Source organism: Ptychodera flava, chromosome 14 (genome assembly GCF_041260155.1).
Source record: "Ptychodera flava strain L36383 chromosome 14, AS_Pfla_20210202, whole genome shotgun sequence".
Classification (NCBI taxonomy): Eukaryota; Metazoa; Hemichordata; class Enteropneusta; family Ptychoderidae; genus Ptychodera; species Ptychodera flava.
The window spans coordinates 15141289-15159937 of NC_091941.1; the positions used below are offsets into that span (position 1 = coordinate 15141289).

Below are 18649 nucleotides of genomic sequence, written 5' to 3' on the forward strand. Positions count from 1 at the left end.
TGCTGACATATCGCTTGGCTTGCCTCTTTTTTGTCTATCAAACCATAGACCCTCTCGAGGGTCTATGATCAAACATACCAGTCTTTAAAGCGGCATTTTAATAATTGCATGGTGACACGTAATTTTCCATTTGTAATGAAAATTATAAGTTGAAAGGGGTATAAGAGCTTAGGCTACTTGGCATTGTTTCGATGTTGTTAAGGCCGGGGTACTCAGGAAACAGTTTTGAGAGTTTGAACCCCATCAGTTTGTGAACACAGCTGTACTGCGGCATTTTGTAATATGACGCATTTTGTAATAACTTACGCAAATGTAATAAGGGTATCAGCATTTTGTAATAAAATGGTCTACGCATTTTGTAATAAGGGTATCAGCATTTTGTAATAAAATATTGTTTACGCGATTTGTAATAAGGGTATCAGCGTTTTGTAATAAAACGCGTTTTGTAACATTAGTTAACGCATTTTGTAATAATTATAAACATACGCTGATATTGTATGTATTTCAAAATGCTTTGTGGTTTCTGAATACGTAAAAATGTAATAGCATATAATGATATCGAGATTATATCTCACTACCAGTGCTAGGTAATCATATTAACGCCATATAAGGGGGTGAGATTTATTGTAGGCGATTTATATTTGAGAAAGCAAACTGAGAAAGTTTTAGTAGGTTTTACATACGGTGCTGTACTTTGAAAAGACAATATACTGTAGTCTTTTCTGCATTTTTTTCTCTTCAATGTTACTGTAGGTGGATGAAAAGAGGAAGGCTTGGAGATGACATGCAGAGCTCAGAATATGATAAAAGACAGCGACATCATCAACATTGATAGTGTTGTGTTCTAAGACCTAATTAGCTCACGTGTGTGAACACGTGGGCTAATGTCATAGCGATGTCTGTCTGTCTGTCCGTGTGTGTGTGTGTGTGTGTGTGTGTTAGTGTGTGTGTGTGTGTGTGTGTGTGTCTGTCTGTCTGTCTGTCTGTCTGTCTGTTTACACGATAACTCAAAAACGCCTGAACGGATTCATGTCAGATTTGGTACACAGGAACCACATGCTACTTGCAAGAATTGATTAGATTTTGGTTAGTGCAGCTTGCATATTAATGAAGTTATGCAATATCGTTTTTTCCGTACAATAGTTTTCCTATGTAGACGGTAATGACAGTGTAGACATATATCAAGAAATACTGCACAAAATTTCATGAAACTTTTCACAGATGACAATCTCAGAGCATTATCATGATACTATGAGTGTCATGTCAATTATCTGCTCATTTGCATATTTAATGAACTTTTGTTATTAGTGACATAACTCTGAAATTCTTGCACCAAACTTGATGATACTAGCAACAAATATTAATCTGATATATATCTAATTATACTTAGAAGCATTGGGCAGTGTCAAGTTAATAAATAGCTCATTTGCATATTTCATGAAGTTTTGTAATTATTTAAAAGTCATTAAGCATTTTTACTTCATCCAAATACTTATTTGCATATTTAATAAACTTTCATAATAAGATATATATATCTGAATTGACTTGACCAAAGTTGATGTGTACATTGATAGTCAGATGTTATAGAATAGGATACCTTGACCTGTCTGACCCCTATTCAAGGGCGCTGTGTGTAATTCTTCACTTATGAGTAAACACAAGAAAATCTGTGTAAGTTTTATCAAATCTGTGTAAAGTTTATCATAATATATAAGGTTTACAATATCGATTATCTTTTACTGGAAAATTGGAAAACATGTAAAATTAATGATACATTTATATTGTTGGCGGCCATTTTGAATACCTAATTAGGTCACATGATCAGTATTAGCATATTTTTGGGACAAGTGTGTCATTGTAGTTCAAAATATACATACTTACTGTGGGCAATATTTCATAATATTAGGTGCTGGATGTTATGTTACATTATACTTTGACGGATCTAACACTTATACAGAGCCTTTATTTACATTACACTTAGCAGGTCAAAATGATACAAAATATGAGTGTTTTTTCAAAATGTTTGTCACAATTTCATTTCAGTCCATGCTGACGTGATAGAAAACAGGTTTGGTGATAAAAATGATGAGTTAATGAGGAATTCCTATGAAAATAAAGAAATATGTTAAAAAAATACTATTTTATATATTGGCGGCCATTTTGAATACTTAATGAGATTACGTGACCATAATTTGTATATTTTTTGGACAAGTATTTTATGGTGTTTCCAAAAGTATAATCGTATGGGGGACATTCTTTGTTAATTTAAGTAGTCAGACGTCATGCTTGATGGTACTTCCAAATGTCAACTCCACCCCAGGGCCTTGGGGTGCAAAGGGTTAAAGTGGAAAATAACGTACGAAAGGTTGCAGTATTCTAAGCAACTTCTATACGTATGATATGTGTTTCTCTAAAGTTTATTGTCGATAATTTACGGTAATAAGATGGGAGGGGCACGTTAATATGTCAATGCTGACAGCTGATATTTATCAAAATATACTGAAATAAACACTGACGTGAAGCAGTCAATTAAAATACTGAATGATAATTTATTTTAATCATCCCATAGACAAGGACAAAATAAAGCTCTATCGACAGACCAGCCACTTTTCCTTGTATGTAAAAGGTGACAATTTATATCTACTGAGCCATGGTTTTGTTTTCTCAGATCTATTTCTTTCCCGTTGTGTTCCTCCTTTGAATCTACGCTATCGCCCCATGGTAAAATTTGTCTAGTCAACGAGCTAGGATAAGCTGCCCTGCAATACTATAATAAAGCTAAATTTGATTCGCTATCCTACTGGTTATACCTGCCAAACATCTGCCATTATCATTAAATGATAACAGCCATAGAAAGATAGACAGACAGACAGACAGACAGACAGACAGACAGACAGACAGACAGATAGATAGATAGATAGATAGATAGATAGATAGATAGATAGATAGATAGATAGATAGATAGATAGATAGATAGATAGACAGGCATACTCAGGCGCTCTTTCCTCCCTCCCTCCCTCCCTCCGTCCCTACCCATATAGATGCAGACATACATATACATACATACATACATACATACATACATACATACATACATACATACATACATACATACATACATACATACATACATACATACATACATACATACATACATACATACATACATACACATACATACATACATACATACATACATACATACATACATACATACATACATACATACATACATACATACATACTCAACAGGTCAGATGTACTTCCGCTTTAGTAGCTAAACAAGTCAAATCACTAAAACATCAGATTATTCTGACTATTTAGTTTAGTTTAGTTTAGTTTTAGTTTTGTTTACTTTAGATTACTTGAATCAGTATCACGAAATATAACGCAAAGAATGTATAACGACACATACATGTAATCATTAACGCGCGTTTAGCGCGTTGGGCGATGCGTTGCACTAATGTCTGAGTGCTTACTTTGCGGTTTTTTCGTAATAATTATTATCATACATCTCCTTTTTTATCAAGAATATATGCACCCGTCGTTTCCGATGCATTGTTCCATACACTTTAGAGGCATATTCTGCATCGCTTTCTTAATGTGTGCGGCTTAAGGGTAAGCGCCATCTTTGTTTACATCGCGCGCTCATCCAACATTCGATGTACGAGCCGAGCAGCAATGTCGTGCCATATTTGTACAGTGCCGTCTTGGTGAACTTTCGTTATTACCTCATAATATTTTTCACCTTCAAACAGTCGTAATATATTTACTTCTGTTTCTTTCATCAGAAGTTATTTTCAAAGTACAGTATCGCGTTTTAGTATGGAGCCATTCAATGACGCAATGTTTATCATCAAATATTAAAGTAAAGGGGTTAGTGCATGCCCGTTACGTGCCCGTTTTTAAGGAAGCTCGATTCTATTGTTTGCGAAGGCAGATCTATAATAATTTATTTTATGTTATTATATTTTATTTTATTTGAGTATCTACCTGTTGATTGCTGGTTGTCTGCAATACATCAGAAAAAATGTCGTTATCCTCTATTTAATAAATCAACTGACTGTGTATACCAATGATTCTCTCAATAAACTAGTCAAAATCTAGTAGTTACCTGCCTCAGATGATCAGTTGGTAAAAACACTGATTGACATGTATCTAAAATTAAGTCTTTCTAATTTGAAATGGAAGTCAGGGAGCGATCAATTTTTGTACTTACTTAACGAGTAAACACACACTTTGTAATACCATTCCAAAGTCAATAAAATATCTGTTAATGCTTTAAAACTGGGAAAGGTTTTTAAATTATTACAAAATGCGTTAACTGTTATTACAAAGTGCGAATTATTACAAAATGCTGATACCCTTGTTACATTTTGCGTAGACAATTTTTTATTACAAAATGCTGATACCCTTGTTACAAAACGCGTAGACTGGTTTATTACAAAATACTGCAGACGTTATTACAAAATGCGTCAGTTATTACAAAATGCTGATACCCCTTATTACATTTTGCGTAAGTTATTACAAAACACGTCAGTATTACAAAATGCCGCAGCACAACATGTATGCCTTAGTCGAACAACAACAGTTGACAAGTAAATATCAGTCCAGGCTAGAATGCATATTTGATTTTAAAAAAAAATACGATCTCACACAGTGCACTTTGTTGGTAAACCTATGCCCCCTATAATACATAATGACGTTGTTTACGAAACAAAAAAATGTAAACATCAAATGTTAGAATTTCTATATATTCTCTCTCTCTCTCTCTCTCTCTCTCTCTCTCTCTCTCTCTCTCTCTCTCTCTCTCTCTCTCTCTCTCTCTCTCTCTCTCTCTCTCTCTCTCTCTCTCTCGTTTTTTTGGGTGTAACCTTTTCGGTGACTTGTGAACATCCAAAATAGGAATAATAATAAAGGGAGCGACTGCATCTACGCAGGCCTACACTTCACCGAACAAGACTTAAGCCTCTGCAATAAAATATGTAGAATTAGTTTTCTGCATACCATGCGACCAAACCAACTAGATACAAATCCTCCTGTTTGATCGTTAATTTTGGAGATATAAGCAATCTTTACGTTTAAGGATTTGTCTTTGGCGGCTTCTAAAAATCCTCATCTTTTACCCTTTTTCTCGACCTTGAAAAATAGACCTACCGCAATCGTTCTGTCCATCGCAAAACGATGATAATTTCCTCTCGTTGTCTAATGCAAATTCCTTCTGTACCCGAGCAAGTAGATTCATCTCTAGGGTGCGTTTAAAAGACTGTACCCGTGTATAGAGACCCTGAAAGTAGGGAGAGGTATGGTACCTTTATTAGCTGACCACTTGATTTTCTATGCATTGTGTGGAGACTTCAATGTGTAAAAAAAAACCTTTTCTAAACTGGAATCAAAGTCTAGTATTAGGCGGCATTCACAAACACCTCTGGAAGGGGATCCAAAAAAGTTCTTTGATTTTCTCAAATGCCTCCCATAACAAACTCAAAACGCGTTCAAATGCGCCCCTTCTGATTTGCTATGATTTTTAAACCTCCACAAAATTAAAGTGGCCTGATCTTGAAGTGGACAGGTTTTTGGTGATGCGTGTGCGTACGCGTATTTCTCTTTTCCAGAGACGGGGCGCTGTTTTGACTTGTTTTGTCTAACAGGAAAACTTCATCTTGTAAAACAGGAAACAGTGATAACATAAAAGAGGTTTGGAATATTCTAGGGGGAAAGATATTATGAATATGTGTAAAGACCGTAATCATAGTTATTGATGATATATGAATTTAGTCCAGACTTGAATTTAAACAATATTTAAACAATAACAATACTGAATGTACGCATATGGCTTTGTTGATATGCTAAAAAGTAGACTTTGAATTTAAGGGACGGACCATTAGATCTTGGGAGGTTGGCGGTCAGAAAGAGGAAAAAAAATTTAGAGCAGAAAGTTTGGAAAAAAATATTCCAACAAAACATAAAAGTTACAGCTATAAATGGACAACCAAACACATATTTCATATCAATCAGAGACAGGTTTGTTTCGAGTCCCCCTCAAGTTCCCAAATCCCTTCAAATGCCACCAACATACCCCGATATTTTCAAATCCCCCGGTCAATTCTTCCAGCCTCCCTCCAGAGGTGATTAGTTATTTATGTACTGCTCCTGGTTGCTGTAAAAGATGAATACATACTACGATTCATAATCCAGTGGCCATCGAATAAAAAGCACTATTGCCGAAAAGTAATTATCGGTAAAGTAAAGAAAATTAACCAATGATTCTGAACAGAAGCCTGTTTTCATCAACACCAAGTCTCATTTAGAGATTTGTTATAGCATTTCCAAAACTTTTTATGACTTGACATTCCATGTTGGTATTATAGTGTTTGTATGTGCATGTAGAGATCCGTTGCTCAAGGAGGCTCTCTACGCCCCCCCCCCCCCTTCAAGACTAAAGAGAGAGGACGTAGAGAGCGCCCTCGAGCGGCGAATTTTTCAGTGTAATGTGCATGGTGAACAAGAAATAACTGAACAGGATGAAGAAAAGCACATAAGGCACCACCACTGCAATACCATCATCGTCATCACCAAAGACAGCAAGGTCATCGCGAGGATGAGACGTCAATCTTTGGAGTGTTTGTGTATGAGACTGACAGATGGCAGAGAGAAGTCTTCTCTGCCGCTTTCTACTTGGGCCACACTTTGGGACGTTTCGATGATTTTGCCTTTCCCATAAAGAAATTATCATTTTCGGTAATTCAATACATGAACCCGTGTTAGTGTCAGTCTGTTGAACATGTCGAAAGAGTCAATGTGGAAATTAATGATTCCCAAGCGCCATAGACTAAACAGCCTGCAGCTTTGAACATGCAACCGACTTGATGAACGACGAAGTCTGTGACTGATGCGTTTCAGCTGTGTTCAAACCATTCACAGAAATCCAGCCAACCAGATGTTCGCTTAAAGAAAGTGAAGTTCCCGATTTGCGAGCGTATGCATCATGCGATTGGCGTATGACCGAACACTTACTAGTCACGTAAACTGTACGGTACGACGCCGTTGTCATGGAGATAATGTGGCATACAGCGGAATTTTATGGAATCATAAGAGGGTTTTGTGTGATGTCAATATCAAGTACATGCACACTATCGTATCGGCAGGCATATGGTTGCCCAATCATTTTCTCTCGTCACTTGAATCACCGACGAAAGACATGTGAAGTCTGTTAAATTTATTCCCTGTGCCGTAGTTCAGTCTCTTAACTTTTATAGACAGCAACTCAGATGCCGAGATAAAAGGTCTGGTTCATCGTATGTTCCGTATGTCACGCCACAGACAACAACAAGCCAGACTTTCTACCCGCTATTATTGATGATGTGCGGTTTTGAAAAAAGTTGTTTCGTCGATCTAGATCCATCAGGCCGTGACGGTTAAAAAAGTCTGCAATTTCTCCGAGGGTTTTGAATATGCTAGCCCCAAAACTTATTGGGTACGTAGCGTACAACAAAACCTGTTAGAGGTTGCGTAGTTTTAAAGCAGTTCTAGTTAACACTTAAAAACTTGATCCTATTATTATAAGAAACTTTTTGCAATTTTTTCCTGATTTCAAAGACTCGTTGAACCCTTTGTTTTAGTTTTTTGATAATTCTAAAAAAAATACAATGCAAGTGAGACTAACACACAACACCTTCCATACAGCAGGTCATTCCACAAACCACCATCAACGTAGGCAGTTAAAACTCACTGGATGCTTGTCTACTACTCAAAACGAAAAAAGTCTTCGTGATTCTGCCGTTTGTTTTTTTCCCACTGAAAACGTCTGAGAACGGCAACATTTGAAATCTGAGAAGTTGTTCACACTCGAATACACGTCGTTGTCTGGCGGGTTCCTAAATGTACATAAATATTATGATTAATTATTATTTTGGCGGAATGGTTAATATATTGCACGCTTCCTAGCCACAGTGAGTGACAAAAGACACAACTCGAGCCGTTAAACGGTAATTGAAGTCAATATTTGGGAAAATCGGAAACACCATTCGGTTTCGGATATCTGTCGTTAGTTTACCGACAACCCTGAATTATACAATACAATGACATCATCCATCAACAAGACGAAAACAGCCCGCGTGACCTCTTGACCCGCAGATACAAGCCCTGGTGAACACTTTATCTCCCTTCGCCGCTACGATAGACCTGTCCAATCTCCAGTAATCTCATCTGGACCAAGGTTGCCAGAGGTGGCAACAATGGAAGCTACCCTCTCGGTGGTATGCCTCATCGTCTTCGCCATTAACGGAGTAGCAGCCGATGATTCTGTGTTTGATTGGACGCTTTTGTCCTGGGAAGCGCAAGACCACTCCTTGAACTTGGGATGAGGGGGCTTTCTAACTTCACAGGTAAGGGCACTGTGATTGAACACGTAGTCGAACTTGATACGAGGAACGGACTTGCTATGCAAAACTTCACGCCTCAGATCAGCATATCCTGCTGTATTAATATGTCCCCTTTATACGTTTTCTGGAATTCAAATGTTTTGCGTTCTTAACCCAGACTGTAATGTCGTCAGATTTGGAATGCCGTGCATTGTATTATATTGATGACACAGCATGGAATGTTTTGAGCACGATGAATGAATCGAGATCGAACCCTCCTTGAGCAAACCATCGATGAGCCTCGAACTTTTGTCAGTTTACCCCTTCTCTTTATTTCACGGCAAAGTAAGAGAAAACCCGAAAAGTGCGTCTCGCGACATATCACGTATGAACAAACTCTATATATGGAGGCACTGTACTTATTCTATTCAACGAGAGTACCCTTTCTACCATAAGCATATTGTTTTGTCCCGCAAATGCCTGAAGTTCCTAGCAAAGACTCTCGAGTGGTTTTAGATACATGGATTAATTTGTGGACGACATCCGCTCATGGATGCTCAACTTTGTTTGGCCATGCTGGTCTTGTATCTGAGACAACTTTTGTTTAATATTTTTTAGCTATACTCGCTATGATTTCCTGGCAAACATTCATTGCGATGCATCACGAACCAAACGCCGGAAATTTATCGGCCTTGTCCCTGATCTCTCTCTTTGATCATTTCACGAACTATGCACAAACGGATTACGTTGGTCTCGATTCTCAGCACGCTGCACTGACCTCAGATTCGAGGCTTTTTCCTGTGAGCTCACCCGCCGCAGGATTCCAGGGTTAAGACTCCAGGCCTATTTAATATCTTAAAAGCATAAATTAAAGTATGAACAGTCGAAAGAATGTACGCCCATGTAAATTTTCTGGGTGACTTCGTCGATAAAGTAAAATTACCCCCAAAGACCATTAGCAAGTTTTCGGTCTGAACGTCCAAGGGCAGGGATAGAAGCGAGAGACATTGTATTGAATCGGTAATGACGCATTTTACTCGCTGCAGGGGTTGAGGGAATTGTTGCCCTTTCTCTCTCTGTCTAGCCTGCTTGGTATTGAACACTAAATGTCTAATCTTTTCATCGAAATGGGCAATAAAAGACCGACTTTCAGAGGAACGTGAAATACTTTTTCAGGGCAAGCCTTTATCCGTACGTTACGCCTTCTGGGCATTTCCCACACTGAAAATAAGCGTAGGAAAAAATACTAGGTCATGAATTTAAAATTCTGTCACCCTGACCGAGCAGTGAATTTTATGAAGAATGATACCACACAACATTCGGCTGAAATAGATTTACTTGGTTTGGAAACTGAATCACATTCTTTCTTTGTAAAGCGAGTAAACATCTGTGCTACCGCGAATTTTCATTCTCTCCCTATATCTCGGATGGGCATGTTTCATGTTTACGTAGGGGATGGACCATTCGATTTTGAAAGGGGTGGCAAAAACAAAAAAAATCAGGGCAAAAAAATTAGGGAAAAAATCTTCAGACTAGTTTGCAAAATAAAAAAATAAACTCAGAACGCAAAAAAGATAAATCTGTCAGTTCACTAAGAAAAAGAAATTAGCACATCATGGCTCACTTGGAAAAAGAATTCAAAACTTTACAATTGTGAAAAAAATATTCACAATCTGATTGTGACCACCCTACCTCCCAAGGTCTAATGGTCCGTCCCTAAGCACGCGTACGATTGTCTACATGAGGGGCATTTGCAGTCCCACCACGGCTTCACAGAACAAACGCAATAAACGCATGCTGCACTCCGATGGGCTACAAGAATAGATAAAATGTGAGACAGAAAGCGAACGTAGTAAATTCAGACATCAAATACATCAGCGTCCGACAGCTGAAAAGAAAGTTGGCTGTAGGGAATACACGCCCAGTTCAACCCAGTGAACTCACAACAAAAGACTTCGCACCAAGACAACACAGCGAGCCATAGTCAAGTTGACCCGGTGGGAAGAGCCATGGAGGCTTAAAGAATAACTTTCGTAATCCAAGCCTCACCTTAAAACCTTCTTTTTTGGTGAACAATGTTGGTTTTTGTTTCGCTTGACCTGATTTCGTCATTTTACCGTTTCTGTAAAAGCTACTGTGTACCAGGACGATACAAGCGTCATTTCGTCAGCTATATACAACTGCTTTACTTAATTTCCAAATAAGGCAAAATATGTTTCTGAGATATTTATCAATGATATCATACAAAGTATAACACAAAATAAAGAGGAGAATGAAATGGATGGTAATTTTAGGCTATGAACACGTCTATCCGCTGGGTAGTCTTATATGATGCTCAGAACGAGAGGGCAGTGGTGATTCGTCACCTACCTGCGTCGTGCGAGGGCGTATGTCAATTGTTTTGGAGTGGACTGAAATCAACACCGCTGTCAAAGGCTAACTTTTTTACAATAATTGTCTTTCAGCCCAGCCTCGCCCAATCTATCGAAAGGACTTGCCGGAAGACCACGTCGCGTACTGGGAAATCGAAGTCAATAGCTCCGAATATGTGACCATATCGTCTGGTTCAAAGACCGGCGACTATCGACTCACTCAAGAAGGTCCCTTGCCTAGCCTAACGACTCAATTGGACTCAAACGCAAAACTGGTGGAGTCTACCTGTTACCGATACTTCATGCTGTCACCGGACGGCCAAATGTTCTGTGAAGACGAGAAACAAAATATAGTCGCTATTTCATCGGAAGGCTTACTTGATAACGGAATAAAAGAAAAGGTGATCCTAAGTACTGTGTTTTCTTCGCATCTACATGTATAAGCATCTCGATTTTGCCCACCTTCATTTAGCCTACATGCTCAAATTGTGCCTCAGAATTTTGTGCTCCTTTATACAGATATAAAATCAGAAGTAAACGTAAAAATAATTGTGACTAGAACAGTAAATTTTCATCAATATGGTAGACTGTGATATCCCAGGGCTCTCCCTTACTCGCATTTTATTTCGACTGCTCTGACGCAAGTAACGGATCTAACGCAGTCTGAGGCCAATTCTATCGGCGGAACGATCCTTTGCTCTGAATTTTGATGCACAGACGACATGAGACAATACTGCAACGCTTATTACAACCTACAGACCTGGTGGCGAGTCTACTGGGAAGAGCTGTCGCCCAATGAAGTTGCAACAGCGTATAGTTGAACATTCGTGATGATAATTTAATAAGTAAAAGTGCGTGTGACCTTTGATCCGTGGAACAAATGAAAGTTCCGTATAGTTCTGGCATATCGAGGAATAAAATCACATGCATGCTGCATTTATATGAGGACAGTACCCGTGAAAGGACAACAGGTTGCAGTGATTTCCTAATTTAGATTTCGTCGCAGAATTTTTCTTCTCTTGGATAATTTTCGGATGCATGGCTCTTTTACTTCACCCCTGATCATCCTCTTGTTTACAAGACTGCATTTGGTTGTTGTGATGTTCACGTCTTTCTTGTTTACTAAGCACGTGACTCTCCATTCCTGTCTATTACTGGTAAGCGCCCCTTCGTCATACATCCTAGGACCTACAAATTTCTACCAGCACTGATTATTTTTGAGTTCTCTTTCAATATCATGTTGAACTTAAGCTTGTTACGTCTTAAAATATATAAATTATATCGTATTCTAACGACTTTATATGTTCTTCCTCGTCCAAGAATGCTAATCGTAAGAAATTCAAGATGGGCATCATGATCCAGGAACAGCTGGACGAGTTACAAGAAGAATGGGACCATCGACGTCTGAAGACAGAACAAAGCGCAGTTTGGTCTTCTACAACCAAATACAGAAAAAGCAAAAGACGCAGACAAGGACAGGATGCTTCTGAAGTCTTCCACGGTGAAAGTTACACGGAGCAAGCCCTGTCACCAGGTTTGCAAGCTTGTTTGATTTTGCCTTGTAAGCAAACGAGACTTGATCATTCAGAACACTGAAAAAATATACATTGAAATTTCAATGTGAAAAATAACTTAATGCTGACAACAATGACACATGAACATTATTGAATATCAGAGGTTCATAAGACATATTTACCTCTCGATCGAAATGTCCTCTTACCGATCACAATGTTCTCGATTTATCATATGAAGACTTTTTTATGTGGTTATCACAAGAACGTTTTTCACATGCCTTCAAATTCAAGACTTGTATAAACGGAGCTTCATGGCCTTCAAAGTTTCCTCTGCTTTGCCGATCATGTGCTCAGCCTACGACAACAATTCCTCTGACAACTTTATCAAGTTCAGGTACTCGATTTCTTCAGCGGGTACTGGAAAATTGCTATTGTGATAAAAATGTGTGTGTGTGTGTGTGTGTGTGTGTGTATGGATATATATATATATATATATATATATATATATATATATATATATATATATATATATATATATATATATATATATATTCCGATTTACTACGAATAATCCAAATAGCTGCCTAGTGTGCATATATACCTATATTCGACGAAACTATGTCTTCAATGTGTTCTCGACATTTCTTTCTCTGTCAGTGTATTTATAGAGAGACAAAAGAGGGGGAGGGGCGCGGCAGTGACAGAAGTGAGAATATAGAAAACAAATTAGATATCTCAGCTGATCACGAGTCTTTTAAAATTACAAATTGCCGTATCATAAATCCACTGAGAATCAAAAAGACTGTTTTTGAGAAAAATGAATAATTATGCGATTGCTCATTTTCTGTCTTGTTTTTATCATTCAGGAGAAACCACGGGAATTCCTTTGAGAGACGTCACCTCTGAGGTCACGTTGAGAGTGCTTCCCTTCGCCATGAACTTGACTGACGCTGACCTGTCGACGTGGCAAGAGAAACTCTGCAGAGTTCTCTCTGACATCTGCGACAAAGACAATCCTCAGAGAGTGGATATGACCACGCTGGACGTGAGCGAATCTGGGCGTCAAGTTCTGCTCCTGAAAATGCACAGCAATTACGACTTTGTGAAGGATACATTAGAAGGCCGGGAAATTGGTTTTCAGGTCGAACTCAATACAGACAACGACGACATCGTTGTTAGGAGGTTTGGAGTTGACCTTTCCGTTGCTGGGCACTCTGAGGCAGAGCGGTTGAAGCGTCACGTTGCGCGCACTCAGTACAAGCCCTGGTCAAGCTGGGTGTACAGTTCGATCAAACAGGAAGATCTTTTCCCCGATTACTGGCAGCATAAAGTCGGAAAGTGTGCGAGTGGATGCGGCCCGGTTGCCTGGGCCATGGTTTTCGGTTACTATGATCGTCTGGCTCACTCCACGACTCCTCATGGACTCCAGAGGTCGCTGTGGCGGTGTGACGAAGGAGGGACCACAGGAGGTGACGACTGCGTCGCACCTGAAACCTTGGATAGTGATGTCCGCCTGTACGTAGAAGCGATTCGGGAAGAACTTGGCACTTTCTGCCTGGGAGATCAAGGAGCAACGCCGCAGTGGAGTATGGACCTAGTTGAAGGATTCTACTGCGATCGTCAGGGCGACACGGCGTACATATCCACAGTCAAGACAGGTGGCCCTCACGGGTTTCTTGGATGGTATAGCGACCAGGTGGCCAATCACATCATAAACGCGTTGGAGGAAGCGAACCTACCGGTTGTCGTTGGATACCGCATCGGCGGCAGTGTTGTCCGTCAACACTATGCCGTGGCCACGAAACTGCGTCGACGTTCACGTCGCCACCGCCACTGTTTCCTATGGTGGTGTGAAGATTGGCACACCGAGTGGGACAACGACATCTATATACATCTAGGTGGGACCAATGGCAACGGCAATGGATGGCGTGCATGCGAAGCGTTTTTCAGCGGTGTCGCTTATCCCTAAGTTCGTAAGCTTGAAAAGTCCATGATGGAATTGCAAGACCTTTTCCGGTTATCCCACAATGCATTGTAGTGACTTTATCAAACACCGTATATAAGCTCAAAACAGCGAAAACATGCTGATTTGTTTTGTACAACGGATTGTTATAGAAGAATGACACAAATTTGCAATACCAAATAATGCCCCGTGTATAATCTAACCATCAGCGACGAAAATATAGGTCAGGGTGTAATCTGCCATAGAGTTCTATGAGTAACGTACCCTGCGTGTACCCTACGGCTAAAAAGTTCTATGCGTAACGTACGCTTTGTATACCCTGGCGCGCAATGCATCATGGAACCGGTAAAAGAACTATTGCAAAACCTGCAGGGCTTTAACAAGCGTGCACTTTTTCAATTATATACGAATGTTTTTATTCTCTTGGATAAATGCAGTTACGTATGTACGTCAGTTGAATATTCCGTTTGTTTTTAAATGCTTAGTGGTACAAGCCACGAGCAACTGTGAAATGTTTAGCATTTGCCTCTTCGTCTTGGTTGGCTGTCTACTATGATAAGCTTAGTCGGGTAGTATTCACCAGCCTTGCCCGTTCGTGAAGTTTTCTGTACCGATGTAATTTAAAAACGCATATTTTGATGTTGTTTCACTTTTCAGATTTCCTTCTCATTAAAACTTAGATAGGCAATAAAACTTTACTCTTAACTAAATATACTTTCTACCGTGTTATTGTGAACAGTCCATTTCATTGAGCTCTATAATTTCGATTAACGTGTGCAGTGACGCACCGCGATGCAAATTTACGCCATGATAACTCTGCACGTACCTAACACTCTATCAACATTCAGACTTAGGTTATAATGTTCAAAACCCTGCCAGTGCTTTAAGCTCCCAGCGGTCGTTTTCAACAATTTATCGCGTTTTGGGGAGTTGAGATACAATTTTGCACCTCAAACCTTTCTTATGGGGGACGGGTATAAAGTCAGATGCAGTACGTTTCGTTCGTCATGTACGAGTGTTTTAATAATCGAGTGCTATCAAGGATAGTTTTCTTGCACTATGTACAGTAGAACATGAAATCAACAAGTTTACTGTGAGAGTCATTCTCCGGAGGTTCTAGAGCTTCCTCTTGTAGCCAACCGTGTAAAAATTTCAGGTGTTCTTTCATGTATTCTATTTCCATTTTCTGTTCGTCACTGAGCTGTGCATGTGATCGGATCTCGCCCCAGAGATGTTTCGCTGCCGAGAAGGTGCTTCTTGCGCTGTTCTCGAGTTTGGCCTGCCAGAAATCAATTCGAAACATTTTTTGTTAATGTCATTTGCTCCTAATTTATAATTCTGGTCATTGACGCTTGTAATACCCTTGAACCACCCCCATAACTTGTCTGAAAACGAATGTACTACATCAACTCTTGGGAAAAGTCCCGGAATGTCCGGTACAAGCAAGGTTGCTTTCAGCAATGTTCAAGTAACGGGGGCACCATTAAAAAGACACCATTTTCTCCGGAACTTTCGTTCCGTGAATCCACAATGTGAATATTCATAGATTGCAGACGACAGTAAGACTTGCCGTTAGTGTAAAGCATACAGAAGAAAACGACATTTTACTCACTGTTGACTTTAATATCTGTGGCCGGATAAAAATTAATATTTCAATAGCATTTACATTGTGAATTTTTATGGTGTAAAATCTCTAAATAGAAATGCTATATTGAGGATCTGTGCGACGTGTTCATAAGGATGCGACCAAGCATTTCGAATTTGGAAGGGTCTTACAGTTTTACACGCGTGTATTTGTCATAAAATTACCTGTAAAAACTCTCTTGTTTTGATAAGCATCTGGCGAACTTCCTCCAGCTTTACCGTCGCGCTAGTATCAACGGGTTGCCGCCTGTCAGTCGTGAAATACGACTGTTTCAGAAACAGCAACCGCGTCAAATCATCTTGATGTTCATTCCACAGTCTGTTTCCCGCCTCGATGCGGTACAGCCGGACGCAGAACTCATCGCCCGTACAGTTAAGAATGACTGTCTTCGTGTAAGTCGCGGGTAAACTTGCTCCTTTTCTAATGTTCGGAAGGAGGGCGACGTCCCTCTTCAGTAAAACGTCCGTGTACGTCTCATTTATTCTTTCTCTGTGAGTTGCCTTTCGAATGTCTAGCCATTGCAGTTCTTCAGCCTGGCCCAAGAATATGTAGAAACCCCACGAACAGCCTCGTTCGCGGATTAAATATGCCAGTCTTATCATATCAAGCCGCAGCGACCGTACGTCGGGCTCATAACCGGCGCAGGTTTTGTTTATCATGATTGCCGTGATTATCTTCACCTTGTTGCCGGGTACATGCCTGCAAAGTGCAATGTCGACTTTTGGGCGAACTGGAATTCGCCCATAACGTTTGTACTGTAGTTTGGAGTGGCTGTACTCCAGCAAAACCTGGTTCAGGGACAATCCTTTCTGTGCCATCACGTAAGTCATGACGTCATAAAGCCTACCCTGGAGGAATTGCCTGTCTTTGAGAAGCTCTCTCTTTCCCGCCACGATATCATCACTGAGTATTCCATGGAATGACGTGCAGGTTTCCTTCAGTAACGTTTCGTTGAATTTGTAATCTTCTCCGATAACTTTATCTCCGTCTTGCGATGTGTTCCCACACTCGGAAACTCGGTGATGGTCAATCGGGTCTCGTTCCGGTACCGTCCCGTCGTTTCTCTGTTCCGAATTTCTTTTTCCCGCGCTTTCCAATCTTGAGAGATTCTTTCTTGGTTTTGTGTCGTCTGCGTGAGAATGAACTTGCCGACTTCCAGGTGTGTGTAATGGCGGTTTGGATGAACCATCGCTGCTTTCACGATCCTGCTGTTCCTGAAGGCGCTCACTCTCAGAGCCAAGGCTAGTGCCGTCGAAATTGATCGTGACATCGTCGTCACTGCTGTATCCATCCTCGGACATATTACGCGTCAGTCAATATGCCACAGCACCAGGGCCATAGCCAATATGAGGCGACAAAAAGACAGTTGCAAACGTTTCTCTCGATGCTACCACAGCCTCAGGTGCGAAACACGCGACAAGCCTACACTAATACTGTTGGACACTCCGGGCAGGGTTTCCCTTGTCTTATCGATTGAGCGACCGGGATGAATTCAGATTATCAAAAGACACCTAAAAACAAATCGACCGGTCGGTTCGCCTCTAGTAATGGTCCATTATTAAAAAGTAAAGTTCTGAAAACTACGGAAATAAAGACATATAGCTGTGGGTAGAAACCGTTTCTAGCTTTCTGTTTCCTTTTGGAAGCTCAGTGTTACAACGAAACCATCACTTAGGCCATTGATTATAATAGAAGCACTGACTACATTACATCATGGAGCTAAAAAGCTCCATGATTACATGGATAGCAGCTGAATGTGCTGTCTTACAACACACAGTTTCTTAGTGAACGGAGCATGAATAAGTCTATCGATTGGACCATGAAAGAAACATGGTCACATACCTCCACCAATGGACCAAGTTTTACCATAGGTTCGGCCACAGTGTTCTTTGAGCCTGAGGTCACTCGTAGTCATGCCAAATTAAGCTCGACATCAGGCCGACATAAATTTGTAGTAATATCGACGACTCAGAGTGCCAAAACCGCACATGGTAAAATCGTATACGAAAAAGATTTTGGGTTTACTCGAGGGGTAATACCGGTGACCATTTTTTCGTTTAGCCGCGGCTTATTTTCCTCTGGTTCATCAATATTACTTGCAATGACCAACATTCAACACAGTCCATCTCAACAATTGGAAAGGTTATGCATTGAAATACCCATGCCAATCTCCGATGATATAAGCTTATTGTTCGTTGTTTTAAAGCATTCATGAAGAACCATGTATAAAGAAATGTAATTTGTAAGTGGCGAAAATGTACAAGCGACAACTTTGGCGGCGTTTGTCATAATTTTGTACAAGTTTACCATTGAATTGATGGAAGAACTCTACATATTATCGTGACTTTATCAAAAGAGCAATATAACTAGACTAAAAGGTTAAACTCACAAAAGTTTCACTGAACATGGAGACGAAATGTATACGAAGACACAATATACGTCTTTGATTTATTTCCCAACTTCCAAAGTTTTTCTCAAGTTGTATAATTTTGATGGTACTGATAAACTTTTAAACAACGTGACATCGGAAGGGCTCAGATGTAACAATGCAAAATGAGGCGAGTATGAAAGCTGTATTGTACGATCGTACTTTCTAGTTTTTCATAGGTTCATATTGAAAAAGAGTTAATAGATCATAAGTTAATCGAGTGCCCGTCTTTATCAGGGTTATGTAGGTCAGAACGAAGGTGTGCTATTACAAATATATATAGCAGATGTTGCCTTGGATTTGGGGAGCGTGGTTTTCGAACTGATTATGATACTTTGAGCCCATGAACAATATGACAACGAAG

The 18649-nt window shown here is 39.8% G+C and overlaps 2 protein-coding genes across 2 annotated transcripts; one reads left to right on the forward strand and one right to left on the reverse strand.

Annotated features, from left to right (window-relative positions):
- The first annotated feature begins 8056 nt into the window (after positions 1–8056).
- Positions 8057–14922, forward strand: LOC139149502 (uncharacterized). The gene is made up of 5 exons (XM_070721286.1): positions 8057–8387; positions 10829–11136; positions 12056–12269; positions 13116–14257; positions 14579–14922. The coding sequence occupies exons 1-4, from the start codon at positions 8363–8365 to the stop codon at positions 14216–14218; spliced, it is 1650 nt and encodes a 549-aa protein (XP_070577387.1). The 5' UTR covers positions 8057–8362; the 3' UTR covers positions 14219–14257; positions 14579–14922.
- Positions 14923–14928: 6 nt separating this feature from the next.
- LOC139149503 (uncharacterized) lies at positions 14929–17441 on the reverse strand. The gene is made up of 2 exons (XM_070721288.1): positions 16022–17441; positions 14929–15491 (listed from the first exon to the last, which is right to left on the reverse strand). The coding sequence occupies exons 1-2, from the start codon at positions 17156–17158 to the stop codon at positions 15270–15272; spliced, it is 1359 nt and encodes a 452-aa protein (XP_070577389.1). The 5' UTR covers positions 17159–17441; the 3' UTR covers positions 14929–15269.
- Between the last annotated feature and the right edge of the window lie 1208 nt (positions 17442–18649).